The 23956-nt window shown below is 44.9% G+C and overlaps 1 protein-coding gene across 1 annotated transcript in view; it reads right to left on the bottom strand.

The window, feature by feature from the left end:
- Positions 1-23110, bottom strand: part of JPH3 (junctophilin 3) — a 91014-nt gene extending 67904 nt beyond the window's left edge. The window contains exon 1 of the mRNA XM_081920177.1: positions 21542-23110. Coding sequence (XP_081776303.1) covers positions 21542-21923 — 382 coding nt within the window. The 5' untranslated portion in view covers positions 21924-23110. The remainder of the gene's footprint in view (positions 1-21541) is intronic.
- Between the last annotated feature and the right edge of the window lie 846 nt (positions 23111-23956).

A 23956-nucleotide genomic window follows, 5' to 3' on the forward strand; every position in this document is an offset into this window, starting at 1 on the left:
GGTTAGCAGGCTGGTGGTAGCAGCACCCTCTGAGCAACACAGTCCCTTCCAAGTGGAAGCTCCTTGCACTCACAGGACTGCAAGTCATAGAATCACAGCATTGTAGAGTTGGAAGGGACCCTGAGGATCATCTAGTCCAGTGGTTCCCAACCTTCTTTTGGCCATGCCGCACCTAAGCATCTCTAAAAGCCTGATGCCCCCTCCCCCATGACATATAATTCTTATTACAGTGGTACCTCGGGATGCGAAAGGAATCCATTCCGGAGCCCCGTTCGCATCCTGAACAGAACGTAAGATGCGACAGCACATCTGTGCGTGCGCAGGTCACGTTTTGGCGCTTCAGCGCATGTGCGTGACGTCATTTTTACCATCTGCACATGCACAAGCGGCGAAACCCGGAGATAACACGCTCCATTACTTCCGGGTCATCGCAGAGCGCAACCCGAAAATACTTATCCTGAAGCGTATTTATCTCAAGGTATGACTGTATTCAAAAAGTGAACTCCTGTTTAGGAAGCCTAAAAGGCCATTCACTGTTAATAACTCATTCTTGAATTGCCCTCCTTAAAAAGGAGGCTTGTGCCTTATGTTGGGAACCACAGATCTAGTCCCATTCTCCACAATGCAGGAATATGCAGTTGTCCCAAACGGGGATTGAACCTGCAACTTTGGTATTATCAGCACCACACTCTAACCAACTGAGCTATCCAGGCCCTGTGAAAACTTTGGGAAATTCTACAAACATCTGAACTTGTCACATTTTGAAAAGTGACAGGATGGAATTGCAATTGCAATGAAGCATTTCCCACTGGCAAAAAGAAACTTAGATTTCTTTCTTTTTGGGGGGGGGGGAGGTGTTATTTCCAACAGGCAAAGGCCAAATTATTTGTCAGCACAATGCTGCATGAAGGCCTTTGCAGGAGCAGAGGGTGGGGAGACTGTCCTGCACAATCTCTCTGGCTGAAAGGCAGAAGCACTGCAGAGCAGTTCTGCATCAGTCCAGAAGAGGTCAGTGGAATGTATTACATAGCATCTGCTAACATTAAAGGGAACCTTTTTTAAAAAAAAGTTATTTATTACATTGTTCTTCAATCTTGGCTCCCCAGACGTTATTGGACTACAACTCCCATCATCCCTGACCATTAGGAAGGCTGGCTGGGGTTGATGGGAGTTGTAATCCAACAACGTCTGGGGACCCAAGACTGAAGAACACTGATTTAATACATTTATACACCACCCTCCCTACAGCGACCTCAGAGTGGTTTTCATAGGTTTCTTGGGTGGTCTTTCATCCAATATAAGAAGAGCCTGTTGGATGAAGCCCATCTAATCCAGCATCATAGTGGCCAAGCAGATGCCTGTGGGAAGCCTGCAAGATGGACACGAACACAGCAGAACTCTGTCTACTTGCAATTCCCAGCAACTGGTATTAAGAGGCATAATCAGGGTCAGACCCCTTCAAGTTACATATGTTCAACCTGCTCTAGTGATGGAATAAGAGGTTCCTAATACTATGTCCAGCCAATAATTAGTTCCCTTTCTGTTCCGGCTGTTGAAAAAGCATGCGGAAGCTGACAGACTCCTGCCGTAGGAAAACCATTACTCCAAAGCATGCCCAGAAGGACTGGGGCAAATGAGTTTGCTATGGACCTACTATGATCCCTTGTCTTAAATGACTCTGCCCTTTCTCCCATTCTTTTTTATTTATTTTGCATTTCTGATACATTTCAACACAAGAAAAATACTAAACAACTACCCCCAAAAGTAATAGGAAACAGGCAAAAGAAAATTGCATATTACATATTCTAGTACATTTAAAAACAAAACAAAACAGGCATTGACTGACTTCCCTTCCTCTCCTTCCATGGTTCCTTTTATCTTCCACTTCCTCTCATGTTTTATTCGTTTCCCCAATCTTTCTCTGCTCCTCCCGTCAATTCTAGTTCTAACTTATGTTGTTGAAAATATTACTATCCTGCTAGGCTAATTGTCTGCTTATAATAATTTTTCATATAATCAATAAATAATACCCAGTCCTCCTTATATCCTTTTTCATTTTGGTTTCTTATTCTAGTGATCATGCCAGCTAACATATTCTAACAATTTGAGATGCCACTCTTCTTTCATTGGTACCTTATCTATTTTCCATTTTTGTGCTAATAACACACATGCAGCAGTTGCCACATACAGGAACAAATTTCTCTGGTTGTTGGGGTTTTTTGGGAACTTCCGTTATGATTATCCTTGACAAAAAAGATTCTGCGGTTGTGGGAAATGTTCTTTTGAACATTTTTCTAAAGTTTGCCCTTTCTCCCATTCTGTCCCTTGTGCCTGGACACTCTTCTCTTTCTCTAAAATGGCCTATCTAGTCCAGCATCCTAATCTCACAGTGGCCAACCAGATGCATGTGGGAAACCCACAAGCAGGATTTGAGCACAGGAGCCCTCTTGGTTTCTAGCAACTGGTTTTCACAAGTGTTACTGCCTCCATCCCTGAAGGCAGAGCATAGCCATCATAGCTATCAACCATCAATAGCCCCAGTGGTGTAGCTAGCCGCTCGGGTGCCTGATGAAGGGGCGTGTCCAGCAGCCAGGGCGGGGCAATCCACCCATGGGGCGGGGCAAGCTGCCTATGAGGGCGAGGTACACCTCTCCAATGCTTGGGGCCTCTCCGCCACCTCCCCCTCAGCTGTAGGCAGTAGGCAGAGGCAAGTCCCACACTGCTGTTTCAGGCAGCGTGGAACCTGCAGGCACCACATCACTCCTAATAAGTTTGGTGAGCCCATTTTTATTTTATTTTTAACTCATTTTGTCACACACACACACACACACACACACACACACACACACACACACACCATGATGACACCAGGGGCAAACCACATCCCCCACACCTGCTTCCTCCGTCACTGAATAGCCCTCCCCTCTATGAATTTGTCTAATCCTATTTCAAAGCCGTGAGACGTGGGTGGCACTGTGGGTTAAACCACAGAGCCTAGGGCTTGCCAATCAGAAGGTTGGCGGTTCGAATCCCCACAACGGGGTGAGCTCCCGTTGCTCGGTCCCTGCTCCTGCCAACCTAGCAAACCTAGCAGTTCGAAAGCACAAAGTACAAGGAGATAAATAGGTGCCGCTCTAGCGGGAAGGTAGACAGCATTTCCATGCACTTCTCTGGTTCGCCAGAAGCAGCTTAGTCATGCTGGCCACGTGATCCAGAAGCTGTACGCCTGCTCCCTCCGCCAATAAAGCGAGATGAGCACCGCAATCCCAGAGTTGCTCACAACTGGACCTAATGGTCAGGGGTCCCTTTACCTTTACTATTTCAAAGTCATTTAAGTTGGTGACCATCACTGCCTCCTGTGGGCAAATATTCAATGGAGTAACTATGTGCTGCATGAAGCACATCACTACCCTTCCTACAAGGACCTCAGAGCGGCTTGTATAGGTTTCTTTCACCTGTCCTGAATCTTCCAACATTCAGCTTCCTTGGATGTCCTCTAGGATTAGGAGAGAGGGAGAAACACCTTTCTCTATCCACTTTTTCCATGCATTGTATATTAACTTCGCTCTTGCCTTAAAGCCCAGAAATCTTAGTACACACAAACCTACACCAGTGGTTCTCATCAGGCTGCAGGAGAGGGAGAGAAATTGGACCATTCCCATCGGATCTGCTGGAAGACCGGCAACATTTGTAACAAAGAAATACTGCCTGGCTTTTCTTTTCCCTTCCTCCCTCCCAATCCCTTTTCCTTTTGTATCGTGTATTTTAGACATGTAAGCCTGAAGGCAGGGACTGTCATATTGCTGACATCTGTAAGCTTCTCCGGGAGCCTCTTTTGGCCAAAGGGCAGGATAAGAATACTTTAAATCCCCAACCTGGTGTATTCCAGGCATTTGGAGCTGCAACACCCATTAGTCCTAAGGGTAGATGTTACAAATCTGCTATGCAGTTAACAATGGTTTTCAGGACAATCCCAACCCTGTATAATCAGAAGAAAGTCACATTGAATTCAATGGGGCTTATTCACAGTGGAGTTAGGATTGCAGCATTGGACAACTTTAAAAGGAGATCAGGCAACTACATGGAGAACATTAGTAGGCCTGTCAATGACTATGAGTTCTGAGGCTGAAATGGAAACTCCATGCCCAGGAGTAAGTGTATCAAAATGCCAACACTGGGTGAAAACAAGGGAGGGCTGTTGCTGTCATTGCCTTCTTGTGAGCTTCCTGAAAATATCAAGCTTCCATTGTGGTGTAATGGTTGAGAGTGTTGAACTAGGACCTGGGAGACCACAGCTCAAGCTCCTACTTAGCCATGAAACTCTCTGGGTGACCTTAGGGCAGTCACTGGGTCTCTCAGCCTCACCTACCTCACAGGGTTGCTGAGAGGAACGGATGAGGAGGTGGAGAATCATGTCTGCCACCTTGAACTCCTTGGAGGAAAGTCTAGACCAGATGAACCTTTAATCTGATCCATAGGAGCTCTTCTTAAATTCCCTGCACACCAGAAAAAGTTGTCAGGTCTTTTTCCCAAGCAAGGCAGTTTGAATGGATGGGTAGCGGAAGCAAGTGAGCTCCAGGATCAGGTATAAATTCTCTGTGTGTATGTGGGAGGGAGGTAGATATGGCTCCAGGGCCTATTAAATATTACTGTGGGAGAATATGAAAATGCAGCCTCCATAGGTTCGTCACTGTCTCCCCCACCCGCCCCCAGCACACACATAAAGACAGAGAAGGGTGATGGAGAGAGAACGAGACAGATAGGATTAATGGAGGATTTATAGGATTAGCGCTGGGAAGTAGGGAAAGATTAGGGATTAGGATAAGGACCAAAAGGAGGAGGGTGAGGACTCAGAGATGTGGCTCATGAGCGAGTTGGTTGTATCGCTGGGCCTTCGGAAAATATATTCCCACGGACCCACGGCGATGAGCCTGGGGAGTGACAGTTCAGAAGGGAGCCTCATCGCTTGGAAAAAGCAGAAGGAGTTCACACTGATGTGTCTTTCAGTAGGCAACCAATGAGGGGGAGCTTTACAAGGCATGTAGAAATTCAATAGGTGCAGCATGACAGGGAAAATGTGCACCTGTTGAATCTCCATCAAGCAGCAGTTAAAAGCACACAGGAAAGAGAGAGAGAGATGTTTGGTGAGGGGTTTTTTTTATAATGCCAACTGCACTGCAGACACGGAGAAAGCAACCCATATGGCTTTCGAAAACAGTGGGACATTTTGCTGAACTGGGAAGAGATTGAGTGAGTGCAGCCACATAACTTGGGCACTTTAGTATTGAACACCTTTGTGACAGAGGCTACACAGCTGATATTGCCACCATTATTCATGCTCTAGTGACCTCCAGTTTAGACTCCCGTGTATGGGGATGCTTTTGGGGAAAATGTAGAAAATTGGATTACTACAACAATGACAACACCAGAATGCTGATGGGAGATGGGTGTTGTTGTTGTTGTTTAAAAAACCATGCTGAGTTCTTCTTATGAATAACTATTTCTGTTCTATTGCCACTGAAATAATGATGGGGGAGAGACCACTTTCAAAGACTGCATCCGTTGTTCTGGGGCGGTCAGTTTAGTTGCTGTCCAGGGTTGCATTCCTTCGATGGTTATCTGTGGGGTGGGGGGCAGATGCCAGTGGTGAAAGGAGCCAGATAAAAGAGTGTTTGGGACTGACTAACCTGGAATAAAGATCACCTTGCATCACTTCTCATCCTGGCGACCTCACATTAAAATTCCCAAACCTATGCAGGCTTGATAAGAAGTGAGCCCCACTGCTTTTTTAAAGAAGTTGTTCTCAAAAGAAGTATATGGAAGATTGATTTATTTAGTACAACAGAGCTACTGTTCTAGAAAGCAAGTGAAAGTAATTCCTTTCTGACTTTAGTGTGCTATACATGGCAGAAACCTATCAGTTTCTTCTCAGACAGCTTTTGTCCAAGACAACTAGCAAAAGGTTTTTTTAAAAAAGTTTACTTTCTTTAAATAAAATACTGCCCCTTCTAATTGTTCTTAAAAACACAGAAGGAGGTGGAGAGGATTACACGTTAAAAATCCATGGTAAATAAAGGGGAAATGAGGAGGAGGCTAGGAACTCTGTTGGGATGGAAGAATAGAGCAGAGAACAGGAGGTGTTGGGGGAGGCTGAATAACATGAGGCTGGTGTGTTGCTCACTTGCGCTCTATCCTATACCCAAATACAAATAATCATAGGAGGCGGGCTGCATGTTCTCTGTTCTCTGGCTCTGGAATAGGGCAGTGCAGGGGGAATAGCTCTGCTTCAGTCCACACTCATATGGCAGTGCAGAAATGGAAGGAAGAAAATATGAAGGAAGCTTCTGGTGCTGGAAAACAAAGGAGCCTTGAAAACACTCGTTGCTTCACAGAGGTGAGGGTGCCTAGACAGCATACAAACCCTCCAAGTGTCCCTATTTTCCAGGGAAAGCCCCAGATATACAGAAGCCATCCCAGTTCCTTATTTGATCCCGGAATGTCCCACTTTTCCTTAGGATGTCCCTATTTTCATCGGAGAAATGTTGGAGGGTGGGGTGTCATCAGTGGCGTAGCGTGGGTTGTCAGCACCCGGGGCAAGGCAAGTAATTTGCACCCCCTAACCCATGGATTTGCGCCCCCTAACCCTAATCCCCAGATGTTGCGCCTGGTGCGACCGGCCCCCCCTGCACCCCCCACGCTACGCCACTGGGTGTCATTTGACTCCATACCCATCCCAGAGCCAAGGAGATAAGTAACTATACAATGTTTAGAAGACATCTGAAAGCAGCTTTTTTATTGTGTTTTTATATATGCTGGAAGCTGCCCCGAGTGGGTGGGGCAACCCAGTCAGATAGGAGGGGTATAATTAAATCGGATGTGCCTATTTTCATCAGAGAAATGTTGGAGGGTATGTGCATATAATGCCACAGGAGTATATATAGCTCCCAACTCCACCTGCTTCTCCCAGAGTAGCATCTTATCAAAACCTTACCAAAAATCTTATTAAGGTATGTGTTTTGAGGAGCATGTTGAGGGTGTATAAAATGTGGAGTGGGAAAGGGAAATGTGGGGGGAAAGGAAGCTATTTGTTTCTTTCCTCGGGGTTGTTATCCAATGTTAGTCCTGCTCAGAACAGACCTCTAGAAATTCATGTCCATGGCAAACATAGATCCATTACTTTCAGTGGGTCTACTCTGAGTAAGACTTAGTTGGTTACAGCCCCCAGGCACTGGAAATAACTCACAGGAGGATTTAAACTTGCCTGCGCACTGCCTTAATTAAAGCAACACATCACCCTGATTTTGAGTTAATAAAATTAATTAATGCATGCCAAACATGGACTTGGGTTAGGAATCCAGTTAACTGGATCTAATGAAGTTGAAATGTACAAGATAAATGCATAAACAAATTTTCCAGTTTGATTTAAACAAGTTGGCATGAATTGGAACTTAAGCTTCTTCGCTTGTATCCTTACACAGTGTTAATCTGACATTCAGATTTCATTTGATAGCCAGTATCTTGAACTAAGAGGATCATACAGGAAGGCAATAGGAAAGGTGTCTCTGTCGGAGACATTGGAGAATGGCTGCCAGTCAGAGTAGACAGTACTGAACTAGATGGACAAATAAGTTTGACCTGGAATGGCAGTGTCCTTTTTTTATTTCCTATGAATTTGGATAAAATATATTTGAATAGATACAAGCACATTGGGGAGAGCGAATTTGCCTCTGCTTCAGCTTAGCTCCTCAGCTTCTGTGCCAAGTGACTATCACTTTGGCTGCTTATTTGGGTGGCTTATTTGGTTGGTAGGTTTTTCTTTTTAAAGAAGCCCATTGTTCTGGACTCTTTCCCTCCAGAGACTGAATAATATTTCCTTCTTCCAGCCTGTGTGATTAAGCAACAGGCTTCTTTGGAAAATACCAATGATCAAGCAGAAGGCAGTAGAGCTGCAAAGGCCACCTCTGCCTGAAATGAGCAGGGGGAGAGGTAACAAGGCTATTAGAGGAGGAAGAAAGTGCTGTAAAGAAAGGCAGGCTGGCCGAGGGGAAATGCTTCTGCCGGAGACAAGTAACAAAAAAAATATCGGGATGCATTTGCCAAAGATGGAGTGGAAGAGAAGGAACTGACTCACTCAGAACATGAAAATGCAAGGATGCTGGGGCTTGGCTGGGGGGCGGGAAGGGGGGTGCCTGAGGCAGACAAGGCTACGAAGAAAATGGGAGGTGCTTTGGCTTGAATCTTTACTGAGCAGGAAAGGAAAGCGCGCACTGCACCACAGCTTCGACCTGGATTTCGATTTTTGAGTCTGGAAATATGCTGCATTGGCCTCCAACGGTGGATTTGGAATGCAGGATTCATTTCCATGCAAAGTGGCAGCGTTGGAGAGTCTCAGGCATGTAATGCATTAAAACAGTAACAACACGGCATATTGCAGTGAGCTACCTGGCTGTTTCAAAGCAGAGGTGCTTAAAGATGGAAACAGCAGAAGCTCTTAAAGGTGCAGCAGGGCATCGTTCGGTTCCAAAAGAGTCTTTGGTGTGCAGCTTTAACAGGCACAGCTATTCTTTCCCATTCCCCTTCATTCCCCCCCTTCCCTGCCCCCCCCCCAAAGAATGTGCAGAAACAGGTGCATATTTCAATAGCTCTGATGGTTAAGTAAGGGAGTGTGTTGCCTCTAAAAACGTTAAAAGGTGCATCTTTAAAAGCAGCCACAAAAAACAGCACAGGCACAGGGTTATGTGAGTCACTTGGCCACATTCAGTAGCATTTCCTGACAATCAGAGAACTATATTCCATCATCGCCATTACAATGGAGGTAAGCAGGGCCTGCAACATATTGGTGCAACATGGAATGCTCCTGTTCAAGGTTCTTGCCAGTCAGACCCTTCCCTGGGATACTCCATTCCACTCCCTCCCCCAGTTTTCAGCTTTTTCCCTTCAGCAGCCAGCCAGCATCCTGTGTCTACTGAGTATGTCCAGGCCTCGGTGAGTTGTTTTGGGGGTTGTCTGTTTGCTTCCTTACATTTTTGTTTCTATTTTTCCTTCTTCTTTTTGGTAGCTCTATAATGCTTGCTCCCTTGAGCTGAAACCTCTCCTGTGTGTGTATGGTGCAGTTTTGGCTAAATAAGGATTGGCACTCACTCTGCAAAACATTGCTAATAGAGGGGATGGTGCTAGCAGAGGAGATGGAGGAGAAAAAAAACATTTTGCCCAACAAAAATTCTGCTGCTTGAATTTTGGGAAAATATAATATCCCCGCCTCCAGTTGCAATATTTAATCTGTGATTAGAGAAAAGCCTAGTGAGAACCAAAGTTTAAAGGCAATGTTTGGCAGATCTCCTGTGTGATACACTCCCAAGTAATTTCCTTCTTTCATTTTGTTTGTTTGTTGAACTCTTGGGCCCTCCGCCCGGTATTCTCCTGAGAGAAAAGGCTTGTTTTCACCAGTTTCCCAAAGGACAACTTCCTGTGATTTCAAGCCAACACAAAGCAAAAACAATCATCCTTGCTTTTGATGTTACTCTATCCTTACACACATTTCATAAATGAAGAAGAAAGGCTTTAAGACTTACTAGAGGTCCTTGTGAAGTTAATCATCGCATCACAAGTTTTTACAACCTCTTGCCATATATTGTATATTTGTGTATTTCATTTTCTGTACTTAACGCTTTCTTGAAACAGCACTGTGGGCTATGTCATTATTACACTAATTTTCTAGATAAGAAGCTGAGGCTGAGAAATTAGTAAATTGCCCTATGGCTAGCTGGTGAGCTTCTGGCCCTTCTAGGATATGAACCAACATTCAGACTGGACAATGCAGGCAATCTTGTTCACAAAACAAAATTTAAATTGGACTTTCAGTTTGGAGTGAGAGTTTTTCCTCTGCCTGCCTCAGTATGCATTACCTTTCCAGATGCAAAACCCTCTCTTGTTCATATAGTTTTCTTGGGCATATTGGGAACAGTATTGCCTTCTCCCATTGGAGGGGCCTTCTCTGCATTCCAAATTACTTTCAGAAATTCCTAAGGCAGCTGGCAAAAGGCCTTAGTGGAATGGTACCTTTGATTCACGCACCCTCCATTTTTAAAAATGTTGCTTCTTTATTTGGTTTAAATGCCCAATTGTTTAATGTTTTTGAAAGCTGCTTCAAGAATTTCTTTTGGCTGAAAATAGCATATAGATACTTGAAACAAAATCTCTCTGTGTATGCAATGTTGCTCTCCCAGTTTGCTCTAGAATAAACTTTACCACCAAGAGACAATACTCCTCTATATTCTCAAGGCAAATTTCTGTCCCTCCTGCTTGACAGTTTGTGTGGATTCTCAATCTGTAACAAAATTGTTGCTCACAGCTAACATGAGCGTATTAAACTCACTGTGAATATACTCCCTATTAAAGAACACTTGAAGGTTTTTAGTTTAAATTTGAAAATGTGAGTACAAGGGAACATGATAGCATACCCTCCAACATGTCTTCAATGAAAATAGGTACGTCCTATTCCATAATGATAATTTTACTATTTATACCCCACACATCTTACTGGGTTGCCCCAGCCGCTCTGGGCAGCTTCCAACATATACAGAAACATAGTAAAACATAAAACATTAAAAAAACCTTCCCTATACAGGACTGCCCTCAGACGGCTTGGGGGTCGGATAACTCCATACCCTCCAACATCTCTCCAATGAAAAAGGGACATCCTGAGGAAAAGCAGGACTTTCTGGAATCAAATCAGAAACTGGGACGGCTTCTCTAAATCAGGGACATCCCTGGAAAACAGGGACACTTGGAGGGTCTGTGACAGAGGTGTGTAAAATTATGCAGGATGGAGAGAAAGCATAAAGAGAAAAGTTTTTTCTCCTTCTCTCATAAAACTGGAACTTGGGGCCATCCAATGAAGCTGTGGGTTGGAAGATTCAAGACAGACAGACAAAAGTATTTCTCGAGGCATCAAATAGTTAAAATATGGAATTGGAATTAATTACCCTGAGATGTAATGATGACCACCAACTTGATGTTTTTTACAGGATTCAACGCATTCCTGGGGGATAAGGTTACGAGTGGCCACTAGCAGTGATGGCTATGCTTGACTGCCACGGACGGAGACAGTATGGCTCTGGATGCCATTTGCCGGGAATCACTAGTTGCACTCAGGGCCAGCTTTTGGGCTTCCCACTGGGGCATCTGATCAGCCACTGTGAAAACAGAATGCTGGACTAGATGGGCCTTTGGCCTGATTGACCAGCCAGGCTCTTTTTATGTTCTCAAAGAGCAAGACGAAATAGAATTAAATTACAAGAAGCTTGGTTTAGGTGGCCTGTCAGAAACTAGTTTTTTTCCTGAGGGCTTTCATAAGAAGCTTAGGAGCAATAAACCTGCACCTCAATTACCTGCCTACCCCCAAAGTAGCCAGCCAGTAAGTTCTGTTGCCTCACCTCCTTTGGCTTCTAGGGTGGTGGCTGAAAAGCTAGGAAGGACTCCTCCTGATGGACCCAGATCAGAGCTGGAGCCTCCAGTTGCTGACCCCTACTCCAGGGTGGAATATAAGGAATACAAGGAGGAAACTCTCCAAATGTAAAGCACTGTTCAGCAATAGGCTGCCTTAAAGAGCTTGTGGCATCTCCTTTCTCTGTCCAAAGAAAAAGTTTGGACCGGGAGCCTCTGTTGAAGGAGGCTTTAAAGCATGTGTGATGAACCTTTGGCTTTCTAGATGTTGCAGAAATACAACTCCCATCATCCCTGTCCATTGGCCATGTTTGCTGGGGCCGGTGGGCATTTTAGTTCAGCAACACCTGGAAGGCCACAAATTCCCCATGCCTGCTTTTTAAAAAAAGCTTCCATGGATTAAATGACACTTTGGGTGGCTTCTGATGCTCTGGAAATCAGGTGTTCCAGGAAGGATCTTCTCCATGGGGCACATGGGGCACATGTGGGGTGGGGTGGAGTAAAGTGCAGGAGAGGACTCTCTGCAACAGGCAGGCATCTCCATAGTGCTTCAGTAGCAGCAGAGGCAGAGGGAGCTGTATCTATGACAATATTCAGGCAGGTTGTAAAAGAGCCACTGAGCATCTGTCCCAAGGAGTTCCATGCCCCCCAGGTGAACGCCACAAGAACCTGGTGGCAAGAGAGAAGGAGCTCTACACTGTGCAACCTTAGACTGCCATTTATTCATAAATTATGTCTGTAGCCCTTTCCAGAGAATGGAGGCTTCTATCATTCTTCCATAACAACAACCCAGCATAGTAGGTTAGGCTGAGAAATGTTTACTTGCCAAGGCTTTAGGGCTAGAAAAGGATCATGGCCACTCACCTAAAAAGCACCCAGCATCAATGGCACCTGAATCAGCCCATTTCCCTGTCCTGATCCAAGCCTCCTACTAGACCATCACGCTTTCCTTCTGGGGGTAAGATCAGTGCCACAAAATTGTCTGATGCTCCAGCATGTATCATGCTAAACATTCCCAAATGCATTCAGCTGCCTTATTATTTCTAATACGCTTCCTGCACAAAGTACAGCAGAATCTGGCTAATTCTCTCTCTTTCTCTTCACTAATCCTCAAACTCAATAATCCTCATCACAAACTCTGTGATCTCGTCCCACTTCTCAGGCGAGTTAAGGCCCTTTCTCTCCTTATGCAATGTTCCATGGTACATTTACCACGGCACTGAGGTGAATTGTAAACAGCGAAACCAAGGCACTTAACAAAAACCAGCCGGTTGCTCAGATGCTTCACTATCAGGAAGAGAATCTGACAGGGAGAAATATGAGCAAGAAGGGCTGAAGAGGGTGCTTGCCACTCACCTTACATCCCAGGAAAAGAAACAATCCCTCACCATCATCTTGAGGGAAATCTTACTGGGCCCCTCCAGACCTGTGTTTTATTTTGGTTGTATTCAGCAACATGTTCTTAAGACAAAAATGGTGCCTTAGTGGTGGATTTATTCTGCTTTACTTGTTGTTCTGCAATGCTTCCCCAAAGCTACCATCTCGTTGCTCTCCAGAGGGGCTATAGCACAAAAAAGGAGGCCAAAAAAAACCTAGAACTTTTCTGGTATAAAAAGCTACATGATTTCAGCAGGTAATTACAGGATAAGCACTGATTGGAAATGAAGCAGTGTGATCACCCTGAAACATTTGCAAGTGTGAACAGTATAAAAAGCAAGATCATGTGTGACACTGCCCTTCCCCCACATAGCATTATAGCACAAATAATCAGGAATGTGTAATTTTTTTAAAGGTACCGGGAGGGTCCTATAATCACCATTTGACAGAATTCTAGTGATTATAATTATCTACACCAGCATTCTTCAACTTTGGGTCATGAAGTGCAGTTGGAATACAGAACCCATCATCCCCAGCCAGTTTAGCCAATGTTGAAGATTGCTAATCTACACTATAATCTGCACTACATTATGTTGGTTCTATACCTTTTTAATGCATTGTTTCCCTCAGGAAACCCTGCAAAATTGTAGCCTGGACACATGTAGTTGCCTTCTACAGAGTCAAACCACTGGTCCAACTAACTCAGTATTGTTTACCCCAGGAATGGGCAAGCTGTGGCCCTGCAGATGCTGTTTGGACTCCATCCAACATGGTCAGTGGTCAGGAATGGTGGCTGTTGTGGTCCAACAATATCTGGAGGGGGCCACAACTTTTCCTATCCCTGGTCCATGCTGATTGACAGCGGCTCTCTGGGGTCTCAGGAGCAGATCTGTCCCATCTCTGCTATCTGACTACTTAACCAGAGATGCCACTGAGGATTGAATGGGGGACCTTCTGCATGCAAAGCAATTGCTCTGCCACTGACCTGTGGCCCATCTGTGCTTGGTGAGGGGGCTGACAGTTCTTTATTCTCTACAGAACAACAGCACAAGTGCCCCGCACATGTGGTAGCTCTGAGCTCACACACCAAAGTTCACATGGGGCTCTGGAATGAATGGGGGCAAGTATTTCATCATCAAACAGGTGCAAATGGGATGTGCACTTAGCTTAAGTTACAAACCCAGAGCACTCCAGTGGCCTACACAGTGGGGGAAATAGCTACTGTGCCTCCGAAAAGAAACCCATCTGGAAGATGATGTGCTGTCCAGGAAAGTAAGCAAATGCTAAGGCCTTATAAGGAAAGAGAGTAAAATAAGAGAGAGGGGGGCATAATTATATGTTCTGACACATTTTCCCTGCTGGATGAGCCAAGGTGTCCATTCTGTATAATTTCACGCAAACAAAAATCATCTATTTCTCTTGTTTTTCAGTTTTTGTTATGTTTCGTACATCGTCCTGAGATACATATGTGGAAGGCAATAAATAAACAACAGCAGCAAAGAATAATAATTATATTCCTTTACCACCACCCCTCTCTCTCTACACACCCACAGAGCTGAGTTCAGTGTCTATTTCTATCACTGCGGTGAGGTGGAAAACCCATCTTATTTTCAGAACAAAACCTTGGCTATAGAACAAACCGTCCAAATTCTTGTAAATATGCCTTTTAGTGTGGGTACCAAATTTGGGGCAAATCAAGAGGGCAGGAGAATGACAGATAGTTAAAGCCTAGAATAAAATTCACTACATGTGGAAGGAGATGCTTCTTACCTCCAACTTGTTGTTTTTTCCTAACTAATCCATTTGCATTCCTGGAAGGTACGACTCAAAGTGGGGAGCTGGGGAAGTTCCATTAAAAAACTTCCCTGTTGCCATTGGAGGCTGTGCAAGTGCGCATTCCTGAAAAATGTGCTGGCCCATACCCCTAATGGGTTAGGATTGTTGAGCAACTGCTTTCAGCACATTCAGCTGGGCAGTTGTGTGATAAACTTGGAGAGTGGTTAGGGTGATTTAGACATGCATTGTCTGCCACACAGGTTGAGGGCAGCATTTAAGGATTACTTGCATGTGAGAAAGAGCCACTGCAGATCAAACACCACAGAGCTTTCATAGGATGATGTACACCAGGCCTACATATACCTTGTGACCCAAGCACCACCCACACCCATTATGGAAGTCCACCAGGGACTCAATCAGCCTCCTGTTTTGTTGCCTGTGTGGGACTGCAGAAAAAAACAGGGTGGCTCTGTAGCATCTGGCAACCAAGGTGGATGAATTTGGCTTGGTGGGTTACAAGTTGTGCATGTGAATCAGTAAACGAGTCTTTGACTCATGAAGTATCTTCAAATGGCAGTACCATTTCCCCCTCCACTTTATCAGAGTTAGATTCGCACCATATGAATTGCCATCTGGATCTGTCCTTGGAGAAAACATTGGTTGCCGTATACCAAGCCCTGTAGCTCTGCAGTCTCCATTCATGACTTAATACTAGTCTGATATGCTTGCTGTTGTTCTGGGAAGGGCAGGGACCTCCAGGGCCAGGGAAGGATTGAGTTAACACACAGAAGGACCACAGGAGACAGGTGTGCACCTGATATACATACAGCATCTCCCCCTTCACAACGCCATCTGGATGTGTCCTTGGAGAGTGCATTGGTTGCAATAAACCAAGGACTGAGGCTTGCAGGCCACATTCATTTTAGGGTGCTGGGGCAAAGGGATCGAAATAAGTGGAAATTTTATGGCAGCAGGGCCCAGTTGATTGCATGCCCAGTCAGCTCAATTAGCACTCTCCAAGGTCCTGAAAAAGGAAGAGTTGATATGAGGAGGAGAAAGATTGAGAGTGTGTGCTTCTTTTGAGATTAAATTGCTAGAAATTAAAACTGGGGTTTTTGGCTAGGCTAATTTGAGTTGCTAACGTCAGCCTGACATAGTATTGCTTAGTTATTTCCAGGACTGGGATGCCTTTCTGGTATTGTTCAATTAGCTCTGCTTCAATTTCCAAATATAAAGCAGCTAAAATAGAGATTGCTGGCATGTATGAAATGCTTGCAGGCTACACACACACACACTTATATAGAGAGTGCAATTTTCAGTCCTAGAAACATGAAATGAGTACTCAGTTTCTTCTTTTAGTTCTCCTATCACTCTAATGTCCATTGCTTTGATTGCTGTGAAGGTTTGTACCCTGGAAAAGCAAGAATATGCTTCTTCTTTCTATGTGTGCATGATTAGAGGGAGAAATGGCATTGCTAGAGATGTATAAAATCATGGGGCTGGAAGGGTTCGCAAGTCCGAACCCCTTGCTCCAATACAGGGAAACTTATGTATGTGGAGAGTCAATTTGAGAATAGCAATGTGGCTGTGCATATGATGTATTTGACCCAGGATGCAAGTGCAGATATCCAGGATGCACAGCAAATACACAAATGTGATTACATGCAGGTGGCAACTTCAACATGACATCAAGAAAAGTGGGCTTTGGAATGTTTGTGATCTGGGCCTCCGGGTGATACTGAAAACGAGATGTGTCTATGTGAAAGGTATTCACTGTGTGCTTCTGGGTATGAGCAATGCATCTGTGTGCTTGCAAGGCCCAGTATACCTTTCCTGTGCCTCTGAAGCATCTGTGCAACTGTGAGATATAATTGTGCAATCTATGGGTCTGTTTTTGACAAACATGTCTGAAACATGAAACAAATGCGGAGGTGTGAGCATCTGTGTGTGGGTATGTGTACAAAGGGTGAATATTATGTGTATGACAGCACTGAAGTGTGCGAGAGAGACTATGCGCATGTGCCTGAAGAACAGGAGAGTGTGTGGGAGTTCCAAGAGCCTGATAACAGCAAAAGGAAACTGTGTATTGCTGCAACAGGAATGAGCACATGTTATAGGATGTGGGGGGTGGGCGGGAGCATCAAAGGTAGAAAGAGGAATGTGCATCCAATAAGGTGGACAGCTGATGAAAACAGAAGTGTTTGGACCCCTTGGATCCAAATTCAAGCTAAAATGTACTGTACGCATAGCAATGGTCATTAGTAAATAATGCTGAGCTCCTGTTGGCACCTTGATGCCCTTTTGTTGGTTTCTCCTATGCAAGAAAATGTAGACTCTTCAGATCAGATCTTTGATACACACCAGCTTTGCTTTGTCTAAACCTGTTAATAAAACTTGATCTGCTTACAATACTGAAGTTTATCTACGATTTAAAGAATAGAATTGTGGCAGATAGCAATGTTGACATCCCAGGAAATGATGAAGCTTAAGAAATCAGAAGGATTAAAGCAGCACATGAGCTTTAATTCCCAATAGCTACCTCTTTTTGTCATGACAAGCAGTGAGCCATTCCTTCCTAGTGTAATATTCTTGACCATACATACATCCAGATGCAATAATATCTGAATGCATGAGTTCATTAGGACTGATTGCCAGCCCAGTCCCCTTGAAGAACTCAGTTGAATTCCACTAAGGCCATTTGTTATCCTCAGGTGAACCAAGATTAAAAGACATATGAGACACGAGCCTGTTTTAGGGACATACTTTTATGTCTGTTTCGATTCTACACCGACAACTGCTGAGCTAATCGTGGGTGCATAGAAAATTGGGCCACATACAAAGATCTGTTAACAGAAACAGAAAATAAATGGAGGGTAAAAGATTTTGATGAAATAAAATTTCTGCTAACGGATTGGTTGCAATACCACCAATTAAATGATATATTCAGAAGTGATAAGGAGAGAGGCTTTGGTAAGGAATTCTCAAGGTCTGAAAATTGGATAAGCTACTGTTGGAATGGGAAACAAAAGATGGAGAGGTTAAAGATGTAATGATAAAATGGGCAAAAGACTTGGGACACAATATTCCATTTGAGTCATGGGAAAGGCTGTGGAAGGAGGATTTAAAATTTACTGCATACAGTTCTTTAAAGGAAAATTATATGAAAATGATGTACCGTTGGTACCTAACCCCAGGTAGAATTGCAAAGATGTATAAAAATTCCACCAATATATGTTGGAAATGTAAAGATAATGAAGGAACCTTTTTGCATATGTGGTGGACTTGTAGAAGGGCAAAAGACTTCTGGGAAATGATTTACAATGAGTTTTAAAAATGTTTAAGATAAGCTTTTATAAAAAACAAGAACCCAGAAGCCTTCTTGCTTGGGATAGTGGGGGAGGAGATACCAAAGAACTTAAAGAGACAGTGTATGTATGCTACCACGATCGCCAGAATGCTGTTTGCCCAAAAATGGAAAGAAGAAGGCACACCGGCGAAGGAAGAATGGATAATCAAGATGATAAAGGTAAAGGTAAAGGTACCCCTGCCCGTACGGGCCAGTCTTGACAGACTCTGGGGTTGTGCGCCCATCTCACTTAAGAGGCCAGGGGCCAGCGCTGTCCGGAGACACTTCCGGGTCACGTGGCCAGCGTGACATCGCTGCTCTGGCAAGCCAGAGCCGCACACGGAAACGCCGTTTACCTTCCCGCTGGTAAGCGGTCCCTATTTATCTACTTGCACCTGGAGGTGCTTTCGAACTGCTAGGTTGGCAGGCGCTGGGACCGAGCAGCGGGAGCGCACCCCGCCGCAGGGATTCGAACCGCCGACCTTTCGATCGGCAAGCCCTAGGCGCTGAGGCTTTAACCCACAGCGCCACCTGCGTCCCAATCAAGATGATAGACTATGCCAAAATGGCAAAGCTTACCATTAGGATCAGGCAACAAGACGAAAAGAAATCTTTACAAGATTGGATAAAATTTATAGAATATGTTAAAGAACACTGTAAATACGTTAAAACATTAGCAGGGTTGTTGTAACACTTATGATGTGTTAAATATGGACAACATATTTATAATTAAGATTTGAAACTTAGAGGACAAATAATGATATGCATAATGATGAATGATTGGATTTGGAAGCCAGGGGGCGGGGGAGGAAGTCAAACAAGATGAATTTGCTGTATAATTGAATGTAAAAGTGTTGTTATTCTTTTTAAAAAAATGGATTTATTTATTTTTAAATAATAATCATGGCTCTACATCAGGTGTGGGGAACCTTTGGCCCTCCAGATATTTCTTAACTATAACTCCTACCAGCCCCAACAAGCATGGCCAATGACTAGGGATGATGGGAGCTGCAGCAACATCTGAAGGGCCAAAAGTTCCCCACACTTGCCCTACAATTCTCCACCAAAGCTTTGCTGGGTAGGTTTCTGCTACCTGGACAGCATTTCTTCCTAAACTAGTTTCACAACCATCATGAAGTCTGTTTCCCCCATCCTTTCTAGCTTTAGAGACAACATTAATTTAGCCACAACAGAAGATTTACATTTCTGTCCAATTCCTGGGTTATTCAAATTTATGTCCCATTCTGTGGACTCCATAGCCAGCCAGAATTCATTAGGAATTGTACTGCTGCAGCAAGATTCCATCGTGACCACCTGAGTTCTGGATAAAGGCATGGACAGGCCAGATGCCTTCTTTAAAAAACCATCCCTTGGGTTTTAGGAGACTTTTCAAGCTGGTCTTCAGTCTTGTCTTTATAGAAAACCATGTATTCAGAATAATCCCAGGTCTCCTTAGGGAGTGATAAAGGTAGAGAAGTAGAGCAGGAAATACGTAGAATGTATCCATGCTCTTTCAAAATTCTGTGTTCAATCAAGAAAACCCTCAGCTCTAACCATTTCAAAGTAAGTTCGTAAGCACAGCACAGAGTGTTAAAACATATCAAATTCCTCTTTCCTCATCTCCAACCTCCCACTGCCCCATTCTGCTATTACCCCAGTCAGCACAACAAACTTGTTTATAAAGAGTTGCATTTTGAAGCTTTGGACCTCTACTGCTTCTCCTCCTCCCTGCCAATCCAGACTTTCAAGGCTGAGGATAAAGGCCTTGGATGTTTTTCTTTCTTTCTCTATCTAAAATCTTTAGAACACTCTAAGCAACATGGGTGAGGGAGATCAAAGCTGTTTGGATACAGACACATAAGATGAAAACCAGAGGCCTCCCTTGTTGTTTCCACGGGGCTCTTGGAAGCTGGTTTGGCCCTTAGTACCTAGGGAAGCTGGGACACTGTCAATGAACAAGAGACCAAGTGATTCAGTCACTTGGGAGAAAGGAAGCTGTTTTCTCAGGATAAGACATCAGAACTAAATAATTTCTCTCTGTGTCTCTGCTAAATATTTATTCAGTATTTGTACCCATTCCCACTCACCCTGATACACCTGAAAGTGCCATCAGAGGTCAAAACCAGTTGTCCTCACCTGCCTCTGGGTTTCTCTGCATTAAGAGTGGGAAAGCTTTTCCAGTCCCTGAGCCACATTCCCTTCTGAGCAATGTTGTGGGAACTGCAAGTTAGTGATGGACAGGGCTAGAGCAACAAATGTAAATGTACTTCTACACACATACACCTTTCTATGCTCTATACAGGCAGGCAAGTCATTATCAGAGTTCAAGGACACATCCCAGCCACACAAAAGCACTCAATGAGGGTGTGAAGGAAGAGCAGTGAGCAGGGTGGCCTGGGCAGAAAGGACATGACTAAAGAAGGAGTATGGCCTAGAGAGAGAGGCTTGGGCCCACATCTGGCCTCTGGGCCTGAGGGCCTCTACCCCTGCTATACACAATCAAGCTGTGAAATCTCATTGTGGGAACCCTCTATGAATTGCAGTCATTTGCAAGATAAGCTCTGGATGCATCAGGTTGAGCTTTATGCGTGGAGGGGGAATTATAAAAAATGATAGCAGCTTGCAATATGTTTTCATTATGGTGAGAATTTCAAAGCGCCTGCATTGAGAAGATCCAGCAGTGCATCTTGCTGCCTGGGTTATGTGTTTGTTTGTTTTTAAACCTAATCCGCTTCAGAGTTGAAAGAACCTACAGGTTCAAGTGGTGGGTCTAGAGTCATGCTTTCAAGTCATGAAACAGTCCAATGATAGGACAGGCATGTGACCACCTCGGGTGGCAGATTATGGGCAACAATTAAGGATAGCAGACTGGCAGTGGCAGAGACACAAATCTGATCCAGGGGGCATAATTCACTGGGATGTTCTGAACAACCCTCATGAAAATGAATGGAAGCCAAACGTCACTTCCTGACAAACTGTGCCTCAGATTAATCCATGTAAAGGGGTCTCTCTTGGGCCATTTGCTCCAGATACCAAAAACCTGCATTTCCTGTTATGATTCTAACCAATTTCTTGACCCTGCCTTACTGTATTCCTCCTCATATACAACTTTGGATATAGTTTGGTTCCTCACAGCCATTGCTCTTAATTTCTAAGCTCTTTTGCATACTCAAAAAAATAAAATAAAAATGTTTCACAGTTCTCACCTCATTTATCCTTACAGCAACCCACAAGGTAAGCTTAGCTGAAAGATAGTGACTAACCCACCACAGGGAGTTTCATAGCTGAGTAAGAATTTGAATGTCTTCCAGCCTCCTACCCCCCACTCTATCCAACAAACCAGCTTGCAAAAAAAGGCCTTCCCTTCATCAGGCAACATAGAACAAGAAAAGAAACAGCCCTGGTCACAAATGAACTTAGAGGGCTCCATTGGGAAGGGGCACTGCCTGGGTGAGCTGCTTTTCTCTGTCTTACAGTAAGAACTAAGCTTTGAACTGGCAGGGCTTCCTAAAAGAATACACCACAACCTGGCAGAGAAAAGGAAGGATGATCCACTGGACAACACCAAGGAAAAGAAGGAGCAAATGGGCTACTTACCTCCATCCGAGTAGGTCTCTGTCCCATAACCATCCTGAAGACCATTGCTCCAGGTGCCTTCATATTTGGCCCCATTGCCTGTGCATTCACGTACTCCATAGCGTCCCTTAAATCCATGAGTCCATTCGCCTTTGTACACCCACTTCCCTTTGCTCTCCACACCAATGCCGTGGCGCTTTCCCTGGGCCCAGGTGCCCTGGTAGGTGTTGCCACTCGGCCAGGTATAGACCCCCAGCACTTCAAAGCCGTGACTCCAGGAACCCGCATACTCTCCTTGACCCTTGGGGCCGGTGCATATTCCGTGGCCGTGAGCCTTGCCGTCCTCCCAGCCTCCACAATAGGACCCTCCATCGTCAAAATTAAACCTTCCCCCACTGGACATGCATGTAACTCAGTTTGAAAATTCTCAAAAAGGTGAAAAAAAGAGAAAGAGAGAGAGGAGGAGGAGAAGCAGCCGCCAGGGGAGGGGAAAAAAAACCCCAAACAACACCTTAAATAATGCACCAAATCCAAATAGCTGCTTGAGTCAATTTCTGCTGCTCACACTTTCTCAAGGGGGAGACTCATGGAACCTTGATCCTCTTGGCTTCCTGCTCTGGAGGCTGGATTGGAGCAAAAGAGGGAGAATAATATTGTCCAGAACAGCAAATCAGGCAGGTTTTGGTGCAAGCAAGTCTCCTTTAAAACCATCCGAGGCAAAACCCAGGGAAAGAAAGGATGCGGAGAAACAGGCCAAGTGCCAACATATAAGAAGAAGAATTCCTGGTTTTGCGGGGGGGGGGAGGATGCAACACGCAGGCGGCAGGAAGGGTCTCAAATCCCCCTCTGTGACCTCCACCTGCTGCTGTTTTGATGGAGAAATGGATCAGGCAGTCCAAGGCAGAGCAGCATCTTGGTGGTTATGTTTTTGCTGGAGAGACTCCTGAATCAGCAGCAATGCAGTGTCTGTGTCTGTCTCAATCTCACGCACACTCTCTTCCTCTCTCTCTCTCTCTCTCTCTCTCACACACACTCACGCATACATACATACACACAAACACACACACACATACACACTCACAAACACACCTACACCTCACCCTACAAAAACAACTGTTCTCATTTTCTTCCTCCTCCCCCCCTCCCCACACCTCCCACCGCCACCCACAGCAAACCTCTCACTCCGTTAGATCTCGGCTTGTTTTTTGGAACGACTCCCACATTTTGCCTTCAAAGAGAGAGACAGGGAGAGATGCCCTTTTCGGAAGGGCTGGATTCTTTCAGCAGGGTGGCAGAAAAAGAAGGGATGGAGGAGGCGGAAGAGATTGAGGACGGAGGGAAAGAGGCGCCTCTCTCTCTTTCCTTTTTTGTATCTCCAGTCTGGGAGGGGCAGAGGTCTTCTTGCATCCTCCTCACCCTCTTCTTCCCATCTTCCTCAGTGGAGACCGATCTTGCTTATTAAGGGGAACAGACCCCCGGCTCAGCTTCTGCCTCTCTCGCTCTCTGTCTCAGCTCAAGCTCCTTAGATTTAAAGGTACAGGAACTGCGTAACACTCATCGCTCGCTCTCTCCTCGCCCCCCCCCAACCAGCAGATCTCTCTGTTCTCTTTCACTTCCTTAGAGACAGGAGGCTAAAAAACCTCCAGCAGGCCAGAGAGAGATAGCATCCAGAAAAAATGCATTTGGCAGGCTGCAATCTATCAGCCTATGAAGAGGGTAAAGATTTCTCAGGGAAACCAAGGGGGAGCTCTTGCCTTCCATAATGATAGCCCAACACTAACCTGGCTTATTCATTCACAAGTGGCACTGATTTTGCTGGGAGAAGCAAGAGGCTATGCTTAGGATCCCACTCCTCACTTAATTTTGTTGCTGACAATACTTTCTTCTCTATTCTCCCATTCCACTTCTTAAATAAGCCTAATTTCCTGACTTGAAAACAACAGCCAGGGGCATACCTGGAGTTGTCCAGTTTGGCCCCTGCCAAAGACACAGGCCTAGGGGGGCACAAAAATCACACATCTCCACTTTGGCTTGGAGTGGCTAGGAGTCTGCTCGCCTGCCCATTCCCAGGGCACTTTAAATCATGAGCAGGACAACACAGGGAAGTATGTGCCACTCCTTCAGATACCTGGGTTCTAAGTCAGTGAAGGCATTATAAAGGTAAAGGTACCCCCTGACTGTTAGGTCCAGTTGCGGATGACTCTGGGGTTGCGCGCTCATCTCGTTCTATAGTCCGAGGGAGCTGGTGTTTGTGCACAGACAGCTTCTGGGTCATGTGGCCAGCATGACTAAGCTGCTTCTGGCGAACCAGAGCAGCACACAGAAACACCGTTTACCTTCCTGCTGGAGTGGTACCTATTTATCTACTTGCACTTTGACGTGCTTTCAAACTGCTAGGTGGGCAGGAGCTGGGACCGAACAATGGGAGCTCACTCC

Source organism: Podarcis melisellensis (genome assembly GCF_964234715.1).
Source record: "Podarcis melisellensis genome assembly, chromosome: 8".
In the NCBI taxonomy this organism is placed as follows: Eukaryota; Metazoa; Chordata; class Lepidosauria; order Squamata; family Lacertidae; genus Podarcis; species Podarcis melisellensis.